Genomic DNA, 11,392 nt, shown 5'->3' on the forward strand with positions numbered 1-11,392 from the left:
CGAACATTACTTTCTCATAGATCCTCCATACATAGCGTGGACAACATAATAACTACACTAAGAAATTGAATATATTTCGTTTGTTGGTTACATTGAGAGAGCTTCGGCTGGCAGCACTGAATGTTCTTCCGTTAACCTATACGAAACAGGACAGATTCTTGGTACGCGTTTAGCTTGAGCATATGTGACAATAATTACAGTATTAGGTGTTTGGGATGTCGTCCTGTAAACAAGCGTGTTTCTTAACACGTCACAAATAAAAGTTACCATTTTATAGGAGCAGCTGTAAATGCTCTCTGATGTTATGCACCCATTTCAGCTACCTGTGTATTAAAAAAAAAATAAACCTATCCCTGTAACAGGCCGTGGAAGCCCGATGGGTTGTGAGATGTCGAGGTTCCCACATTTTCTAGACAGTCGGCTCATAGATGGCGTAAGGTTGTCAGTCTTACGCCCTGGCTGCCTTTTACCCCCAAAAAATATTCCTGGTACTCATTTCTGTTAGAGGCTGAGTCGACCCCCAGGGCCATAGTGCAGCTGGAAGGATTAGGTAAATTGAAAAAATCCAATGACCTAATCGGGATTCGATTCCATGACCTTCCGGGCTTGTAGCATAGTGCCTCAACCAACCATGCTACCGCATGCCCCCAAAAAGTTTACGTTCACATTTAAAATTCTTTTTCGCAAATAAAGTAAACTTGACACTATAAACCATTATCTCCTGTCCATGGTGTCTGAAAGACTCTCATGGAGAATGCTCAAGCCTACTACCAGTTTCATCTGACTGGAATTTTAGTTTGGTCTTGTTTTGTCCAATACTTAAGAAATGTAGCTAAGCTTGAACATTCTCCCAACAATGGCAAGAAAGAGCCATTTTCTGCATCTGCTGAAATCTGAATAAATTTTGTGATGTATTAGGCAGCAGGTTTGTTGGGTACAATAAGAATGCAAATCTCAGCAGAATGACTTAATAGAAGCATCTGACACTTCTTTTTGAGTGGTTTTGTGATATGTGGGAAGCTGTAGGATGAACACTGTATGTTATGTAACTTCCATTGAACCCCTACAAGCTGTACACTGCAGCTGTATTTAAATGGCAGAGACCCTCACAGCCTGGCAAGGACACACTCAGACTACTGGCTTCAGGGGTTAAATAGCACTCCAACATTTTGTACTACATAATCAGAGCAATAACCATAACTGAGAATATCAGTGATAGTGAGCTGCAGCTACTTCATATTCAGACTCTGGACATTATGAGTGAAAAATACTGCTATGCCATTAGTGGTTCAATGGTTAGACATTAACATTGTACCAAGCAAGCTGATGTAGCAACAATACAGATTCATACTTGGAAGACATATGGTTTGAACCTTGACTCCTTACTTATTAATCACTCATGACGGTCTTCCCCATATCAGTTTATAGAATTTGTACATTTGAAAATATCATTCACCTTTATTTACTGTGTACTGCACTGCTGAATGATGCAGCCACATGGTCCAGGTGATAGCTGGCGTCCCGCCCAAGATTCAAACTATGCACCTCTCTAAGTCAAGAGTGATGTAATTACACCAGCCTGTTTAGTAATAACGGTGATAATGCCATCAATATCAGAATACAAAATTATTCTTCTATATCATTGCACTGCACTTAAGTGGGGGTACTGAATAGCTGTAATAGGTACTGCCTGTCATTACTCGACGTATGTACACAAACACAGTCTTCAGTGCAGCTCTCCATGTGGTTCTTCATTCATCCACTCCTATATCATGTCCTTTCACTACTATATGACATGTTTCAGTCTAACAAGGACCATCGTCAGAAGCGTATGTTGTTGCACATAAACTGTTACTCTGTTGGCATGCTAATCATAAACTACACACAAAACTGATTTTTATTCCACTTCAAATTTAAAAATTAAACATGAACAGCATGTCATTTTTCAATTCATGTTAGATATTTTTATTAAAATCAAGATTTGATGTTAATTCTGACATGAAATTTGAGTGTTTAAATTTTCAGTCTCTCGTAAACCCATAGGAGATGGGGCAGCTTAGATGGTATAGGGGCTAGGCTACACACCAGACAGTATGACTCCCAGCAGATATGCTGGGTATGATTTTCAGCGCTGGTGTGTGTTTTATAGTGTTTTAGCATGAGAAAGAGATGGGATTCCCTGTGTGTAAGTGGGTTAGAATACCTCCACCGCAGCCCTGCAAGTTCTAGAAGGCAACAAAAAGGGAACCCAGTGCCTGGAGGTATAACCTAGACATCCCGTCACTGGAGCACATAAATACAGTGGCCTGATCCTCCAGGTTGGGGACTAAATGCAAGGTTGATGACCTTGCTCTATTAAAAACTACTGTTACAAAATTCAAAGAAGTGAAAACCAGATGCAATCTGATAATGTCTGATACATTAATTATACAATCTGTTACTTTGGTATTGTGGTATACAGACCCATTGCTAGGCAATGACCATGAAATAAGCAACTATACAACAGCCAATGCTAAGTAACAGCTCCACAAACAAGCATGTTTCCATGGCAACAACTGCATTACAACAGAGGAATAGTGTTTTCTATATGGTCCATGCTGAGATGTTACAAGCAGGACAAGTTAGTGACGAGAGCAGAAGGAGTTAGTCAGTGAACAGATGGTTGGTGAGTGAGTGAATGAGTTATCAAACTGCTATGGTTCAGTCACTGTGAGCTGCTGTCATTAGAAGCTAGCAGCTGAGGCTGAGGACAGTTCAGGAACCCAGAGATAGGAGAACATCTGCCATTGGAAGCCACTACCAAGCAATGGCAGTGAAGATGTGACTGTGGACACTAATGTGTGTGTGCGCACATGTAACAGTAAACTGCAAAATGTACTCACAGGCTGTATCAAAGAGTTCAATAAATCCAACTACCAATCCAAACCCTGTCCACAGTCACTCCATACACGTGACAGTATGTTATATACTGCACATACATAATAAGTATAGTAATCTCATGTAAATAAAACCTTACATGTTTGCATCATCACTGTTGTTGTATTTCACAGTACACTAAAACAATCATAGCTCAGAACAGATATTGTAGATTTAAATCCATACCATGAGAAGGTTAATGTACTCACAATATTTATCAATATGAAGTATCTTGAATACAGCCTTTATTATGTGTGAAACCTTATCTACACTATACAGAAAAACAACTGACAACTTGGGAAACAAATTGTGATTTAATTCCTAATCCCAACACAAATTATTCTAATCTGCCTAGCCCTACATAAAGTATCATAAAATTTAGGTTTCATTACTGAACACAGGCCTAACAAACCCTACTCTATGGTGTCAATAAATTCAATTTTGTATCTTTTCCATTAATGCTTTTTGTCATATGAAACGTATTTCACAGATTATTGTATGTTGGGTGAAGAACAGAATAATGAAACTAATACAATGAAAAAGTTTGCTGAAATGTAATGAAAGATTATGGTTGGCAGATAACTACGTGCTGAGTGCTAAAATTTGCTTGAATATTGTATTAAGATTCATATGGAATTTTTTTAAAAAATCCTACACAGGCTTATGCAGAATGCAAGGTAAACAATAACAATGTAAGAGAAATACTTCAGGGTAATATTCAATTGGTTATATTATACAGAAGAACCTGATGACAGCAAAACTGTAAACAACAAAATATGAGTATGTCATGGATATAACATAAAATTAACATAAATTATATCAGTAACTGACAACTGTTTATGTTACTTAAAAAAAAAAGGAACATGAGATATACTGTTGGGCACTCCTAATTTACTACTCATCTATTAGATTTATATTTTATATGAACCAGTCCAGTACAGTACAGTTCTGCAAACTGCCCAAGAAATAATACTGTAATTAAGTCATTATTACTCAAATCTTCCATTTTGTACAAGTACAAGAAATGTTCTTGAATGTATATGTTAAATGCTTCCAAGTCATAACTGAATATTTGGTGTTCTATTAACAAGATAAAAAATAATTTTTTATCTTTTGCCATGTGAACTAAAACATTCTGATCAGTCTGCTGGTAAATGCAATATACTGTCATGTGACAAATAACTTCACATGAGTCTAGGATTTAGCAAATCTTTCTTATCCTTCACTCTTACAATTATCACTTGCAATGCCACTTGACTTCTGGCCCAATACTTCAATACTCAATATTCTAATACACAATTATCCTTGGCTGTGGTTGGATCTTAACTGTCTTTGGCGACAGCTATCCCAATACTGACTTCTTGCTCTCTGTCTTCTATCTAACTAGCTCTGTAGTTATCGGCTTATGTGGGTGTTCTGTGGACTGGATACTAGACACCATTCCTCACTGTTTCATTTCTACTGTCTGCTGTTACATAACGGGCACAATGAACTCTCTGTAGTTCATTTCTGGGGAGACACGTTCGTTGTTTCTGCTTTGTCTACGCAATGGCTCCGTTCTTTGCATTACCATGGAAGTGCCTATTCCAAACTCACGTGTTCGGCAACCCGTTGCCTCAGGAACACTCCTTGGCAATGGTCTGTTTGTATTCAATTTGTCGCTGTTGGAACTCAACAATTTCCATTGTAGCTGTTGCACGGCGACGGACGTAAGGTAACGCGTCACAATATAATTACCATGTGGGAGGATTATTAATATGACATCAAAGAGAAGATTAACTGTTCTTAAGGACCAATGTACCATCTCTTTCCACACACTAATATAGAGGATCACTTTAATGCAAAAACGTGCATAAATGAAAGTTTACAAGATATGAGTCCACTGCTAGTAGTTTATGAAGGTAGTAGAAACAGACCATAAACATGAGTTTTCACAATTACACAACTATTTCAATGTAAAACTAAAATAAATGTTATTTAATGATGAAGCATGGTACAAAAAAATGTTCAGTGTCCACCTGTAACTTTGACACACATTTGAGAACAGTGATATCAACCACTTCAATATTATGCCATATTCAAATATGAAATCAAGTCATGGGAAGACACTCTGAAATAGTTTCCTATTATGTTTCTTAATTAAATAATAGCCAGAAGGAAAGAGACCACAGGGAATACCATGGTGTAGGTGGGTGGACAATATTAGAATGGATCTTAGAGAGATAGGATGGGATGGTATGGATTGGATAGATCTGGCAAAGGATAGGGACCAGTGGAGGGCTCTTGTGAACATGGTAATGAACCTTTGGGTTCCATAAAATGCTGGAAAATTCTTGAGTAGCTGCAGAACTGGCGGCTCCTCCAGAAGAGCTCAGCTCCATGAGTGAGTGAGTAAGTACGTAAATTAAATAATACTGTTCTTTTTTTAATTTTAAACTGAAAACTTTTAATTAAAAACTTTTACATCTGATGTCTTTGTCTGACTTTCAAATCACCACTGCTCACCAAACAATATAAATATTACCCATGTTAATATTATATATATATGTATATATACAATTTAAGTCACTTCATTAATTAACCCATAAAATTTGGCAGACTCTCCATGAATCATCCTGTATAAAAATATTATTGGATATTTTACAGCACACACCCAATGCAATGGTAACTACGGCTATAGTGGCAATAATTCTCTGCCGACACTAACACAAACCTTTCTTCATATCTTTTCCAAGTAATGTCCTCATGCCGGTCACGGTAGCCGAGCAGTCTAAGGCATGCACTGTCTTCGCTTGCTCGGAAGCCGGGATCGTGGGTTCGAATCCCACTCAGGGCATCAATGTTTAGTGTGTGTGTGTGTGTGTCTATGTGCGTTTTTCTGTGTTTGTGGACAGGCAGAGGCCTTGCAACGAGCTGATCACCCGCCCAAGAAGTCCTATCGAATGTCTAAGATTCAGTAAACTGAAAAGAAATGGAGATTTTCACAGAGGTAGGCCAAGGCCCAAATTGGGGCTGTAGCACCAAAGGAAAAAAAAAAGTTCTCATACTACCTTCCACATCATTTGATTCCACTTACATGCATAATTGTTACATAATGCTCATCACCAAAGAACAAACCAGCAAAGTATAAAAAGCAAATTTTATGGAGATGAGAAATGTAGTTATAGGTTAATTTTTTTTTCTTGACACTACAGCCCCAGTGGACCTAGGCCTACCTCCATGAACTTCTCTGTTCACTTCGGTTTTTTTAGATCTTACACATTCGGTAGGACTCCTTGGGCGGGTGATCAGCTCGTCGCAAGGCCTCTACCTGTACACAAACACAGAAAAACGCACACACACAAACTAAACATCCATGCCCTGAGTGGGATTCGAACCCACGATCCCGGTTTCCAAGCGATCGAAGACAGTACATGCCTTAGACCGCTCGGTTACCGTGACGGGCAGTTATAGGTTAATACCTCAAAGAATTAGAGACAGTACACTCCATAAAATAATTTTATTCAATAATGAACTAAATTTTGTTCTTTTTTGTCCAATCCCATACCTCCTTACACAGAGTCCCTGGAAAGTTAATGGTGGCTCAACTGGCCAAGATATTCTCTACCTTTTTTTTGAAACCCTAAGGTTCATTGCTATAATCACAAGAACCTGCCTCTGGTCTTTACCTGATATGAAAAATGCCAAAGAATCTCAGGTTTGCATACTTCAGGGAGCAACTCAGGCAACTTGACAAGCAAACAGTACAATTTTCTGGGTTGTAATGCTGTTCATCAACTTTCAGGGGGCTCTATCACCTCCATCTTCAGGGTAGAATAGTAAGCCATACATAAACCAGCAAGCTGACTGCTTCTTGGTTGGCTTACTCTTTGACCCTGAAGATGGAGGTGAGTATATCAATGAACTTCCACCTAACTGCCAATTATCACCATGAGAACCTCCAATCCGCAAACCTGTCAGTCCTCCCCACCCTCCTTGGTAATAATAAAAGGGTCATTCCATGTGAAATCATCCAGAAAGGTCGCTCACCATTTTTAAAAAAAATTATATTTTGTACACTTATTTATACATATTTTCATACTACAAAAAAATTTTTAAAAAAATTCTAATCCGCTCAGTTCTCTCGGTACAGGCGTTTTTATAATGCGAAAAAACGCGTTTTCGGCTGAAATGGAGGTTTGCGTTATCTTCCATATCTCGATAACTATTGAAGCTACAGACTCCAATAAAAACGCTATTTGTTCCTCATGATATGGACTACAAATCATATTATTACAAGTTTTTACTCAGCTCACTTTCTGTAGGTGTAATTAAACTTGAAACTTACCTATCGATTTTGGGAAAAACGCTATTTTTGACCTTCAAAAACCAATGGGAGGGGGAAAGTATCAGATCTGTGATTTCTACCATTTGTTGTTACCTATATGGGGAATATAATCACTTAGTTTTGAATCCCGTACCTAGTTTCCAAAATTTTCCAGGAGCTTCCAAACTTTGCTCTGGGCCCCAAATCGGCCATTTTTAACATCTCATATCTCCGGTGGGGAAGCTCAGAAAATTTTTAAATTCCTAGAAGATAATGCTCTATTCTAGAGTAACTTGGAGTTAAAATTAGAACTTTGATATTCAATTAATGGCGAAGTTCTTATAATGCGAATAAACGCGTTTTCGGCTGAAATGGAGGTTTGCGTTATCTTCCATATCTCGATAACTATTGAAGCTAGGGACTCCAATAAGAAATCAGTTTGTTCCCCATGATATGGACTATAAATCATATTATTACAAGGTTTTACTCAACTCGCTTCCTCTAGGTCTAATTAAGCTCGAAATTTACCTATCGATTTTGGGAAAACCGCTATTTTTGACCTTCAAAAACCAATGGGAGGGGGAAAGTATCAGATCTGAGGTTTCTACCCTTTGTTGTTACCTACATGGGGAATATGATCACGTAGTTTTGAACCCCGTACCTAGTTTCCAAAATTTTCAAGGAGATTTCAAACTTTGCTCTGGGCCCAAAATCGACCATTTTTAACATCTCATATCTTCGGTGGAGAAACTCCGAAAATTTTGAAATTCATAGCAAATAATGCTCTATTCTAGAGTAACTTGGAGATAGAATTACAACTTTGATATTCAACTAATAGCGATGTTGTGGGCACTTTGAATTTTACGAAAAAATCAATACCTCGATAATTGGCTTACCTGCATCCAATGGTATTGCCGGTTCTTTATTTGGTATAAAAGACGAGAGATCTATATTTTGTCACTAAAATCATTTTCAGGCCTGTACTTACTGCTCGGAATGACATGTTATCAACACTCGGTTCTTAGAGCTAAGCTCTGGCTATAAACATGGACCTACATCTACGTCCCTTATTTCGCGCCTTGTGTGTTTTGACATCTGAACCCAAACTTTTGTAATCGTGATGTTAGTGTTAGGCTGCTTTCTCAGCAGCATGAAGCATTCACATGAATGCTGTCTCGAACTGTAAGTCAGTGTATGTTCAGCAACTGTAGATCTTTTACGTGTATCGAGCTCGGTATTCTCTAAGTCGAAAGGAAAAAGTTTTTGAAATGGAATGTTCTATAGGTATTGTCACACGTGAAGAATGCCATAAGACTACGTATGGTGCCGTCAACAAACAGTTAACGCTTGTGAGTGAATTGGGTGAAGAGAAACAAACTGTTTTAAAGTTAAGATTGGGTGAATGCGATTTGAGGTCCATATGCAAGCATCATGAGATTAAATATTCTGTTAAATACAATCACCTGTTTGGAAACATTTGTTGTGACCCGCTAAAAGTGCACAAACGAACCATTAAGAAAGGTTTACGTGAAATTTCATTAGAACATCTCAAGAAAGAAAAGAATTTTCCGGTAGCTCTAGTACCAGGTAAATCCTTGTGTCCTAATTGTTACACAAAGATTTTTGTTCTTAAAGAAACCGTAAGTGGGGGCAGTAGTGGTTCTGGAAGGAGCGAGTTTGCACCTATGCAAGAAAATGTGGCAGAATTAGAAGCAGTATGTTCGGCTCTAGATATTTCTCCTGTGGCTAAAATTATGAAGATGAATACTGGGAAAAGACCCGCTGCTTTATCAAAAAAATGTAGAAGAATATCCGACTCTCTTCGAAGGAAACTAGCGAGTTCATTTTCAGACGACTCGATGGGTCTTGATTCAGATGAACAAATACCTTCCTTTGCATTAAGTGAGGAGTATGATTTGTTGATTAACAAATTAAAGGAGAAATGTTTAATCTCAAACAAAGAGGAAAAAATTAAAATCATTAGCTTATTGCCAACTTCGTGGTCAAGACAGAAGATAAGTCAAGAATTTCAAGTTTCTGAGCACTTGGTTAGAATTACTCGAGCGCTTCAGAAGACGCAAGGGATCCTTCCGGATTTAGGCAAAAGGCGTGGCCATCCAGTTCGTGACGAAACAATTCAGGCTGTCACGGAATTTTATGAAAACAATGAAAACAGTAGGATCTGCCCTGGAAAAAAGGATTGTGTGAGTGTTAACGTGGGAGGTATCAAAGAGCATATGCAGAAACGGCTGATACTATGCAATTTGATGGAACTTTACATTCACTTTAAGAATACGCAACCTGAACACAAAATTGGTTTCTCCAAATTTTGTGCACTTCGACCGAAGTGGTGTATCATTGCTGGTGCATCGGGGACTCATACCGTTTGTGTGTGCAGCTATCACCAAAATGTTAAGCTGATGGTAGAGGGAGCAACATTGAATTCGGACTACAAGGATTTATTACGTGTAATGGTTTGTGACATCGAAAGTTATAAGTGCATGAGTAATGAATGCGCAGACTGCCCTGGAGAAGAAATTCTGACGGAATTGCTATCAGCCGAATCTGAGAGCATGCCGGATCAAATAGTCTACAAACAATGGGTCAACACAGACAGAGCTAACATGATTTCTGTAATGCAAACTTACAGTGAATTCTGCGAATCTCTAATTGAAAAACTGACAGAACTGAAAAAACATCACTACGTCGCTAAAATTCAGTCCCAGTATTTGAAAGAAACGAGGGAAAGCCTGGACGAAACACAGTGTCTCGTTCTTGCAGATTTTGCAGAAAACTATTCGTTTCTCGTTCAAGACGAGATTCAAAGTTTCCATTGGGTAAATCAACAGGCTACACTTCACCCATTTGTGTATTACTACAAGGCGGACAATATAACAAAATGCCGAAGCTTGTGTATAATCAGTGATCATGTAAAGCACGATACAGCCACAGTTTACGTGTTCCAAAAATATCTTATCGCCGATATAAAAGAAAATGTGCCTTCAGTCAGGAAAGTTATTTATTTCAGTGATGGCGCTGGAAGCCAATATAAAAACAAAAAGAATCTTTCCAATTTATGTCATCACTATGAAGACTTCGGTCTTCAAGCAGAATGGAACTTCTTTGCCACCTCGCACGGGAAGAATGCCTGTGACGGTATTGGCGGCACCACGAAGAGGCAAGCAACGAAAGCCAGTCTTCAGAGAACTCATTTTAATCAAATCATGTGCCCGCTAGAACTGTACAAATTCTGCACAGAAAATATCTCAGGGATAGTTTACTTTTTTGTGCCAACAGAGGAAGTTGCAAGAAATGAAATCATTCTAAAAAGCAGGTTCCAAAAGTGCAAAACTGTGCCCCATACAAGAGAAAAACACCGGGTCGTCCCTCTGGAGGAAAACACGGTCAGGTGTTATAAAACATCTAAGTCCGATGATTTCGAAGACATCGTGGTAGTGGACAATTCCTGAACTACTTTCAAACAAACTGGACGATTTTCATCGGAGTACACAAAGAACTAATACTATTGGATGCAGGTAAGCCAATTATCGAGGTATTGATTTTTTTGTAAAAGTCAAAGTGCCCACAACTTCGCTACTAGTTGAATAACAAAGTTTTAATTTTATCTCCAAGTTACTCTAGAATAGAGCATTATTTGCTATGAATTTAAAAATTTTCGGAGTTTCTCCACCGGAGATATGAGATGTTAAAAATGGTCGATTTTGGGCCCAGAGCAAAGTTTGAAATCTCCTTGAAAATTTTGGAAACTAGGTACGGGGTTCAAAACTACGTGATCATATTCCCCATGTAGGTAACAACAAAGGGTAGAAACCTCAGATCTGATACTTTCCCCCTCCCATTGGTTTTTGAAGGTCAAAAATAGCGGTTTTCCCAAAATCGATAGGTAAATTTCGAGCTTAATTAGACCTAGAGGAAGCGAGTTGAGTAAAACCTTGTAATAATATGATTTATAGTCCATATCATGGGGAACAAACTGATTTCTTATTGGAGTCCCTAGCTTCAATAGTTATCGAGATATGGAAGATAACGCAAACCTCCATTTCAGCCGAAAACGCGTTTATTCGCATTATAAGAACTTCGCCATTAATTGAATATCAAAGTTCTAATTTTAACTCCAAGTTACTCTAGAATAGAGCATTATCTTCTAGG

At 38.3% G+C, this 11,392-nt stretch overlaps 1 protein-coding gene across 1 annotated transcript; it reads left to right on the forward strand.

The window, feature by feature from the left end:
- The first annotated feature begins 8,011 nt into the window (after window positions 1-8,011).
- Window positions 8,012-10,770, forward strand: LOC117282474. Its single transcript, XM_033752277.1, has 2 exons — window positions 8,012-9,454; window positions 10,552-10,770. The coding sequence occupies exons 1-2, from the start codon at window positions 8,491-8,493 to the stop codon at window positions 10,638-10,640; spliced, it is 1,053 nt and encodes a 350-aa protein (XP_033608168.1). The 5' UTR covers window positions 8,012-8,490; the 3' UTR covers window positions 10,641-10,770.
- Window positions 10,771-11,392: the final 622 nt, after the last annotated feature.

The sequence above is a fragment of the Cryptotermes secundus genome, unplaced genomic scaffold, assembly GCF_002891405.2.
Source record: "Cryptotermes secundus unplaced genomic scaffold, Csec_1.0 scaffold375, whole genome shotgun sequence".
Taxonomy (NCBI): Eukaryota; Metazoa; Arthropoda; class Insecta; order Blattodea; family Kalotermitidae; genus Cryptotermes; species Cryptotermes secundus.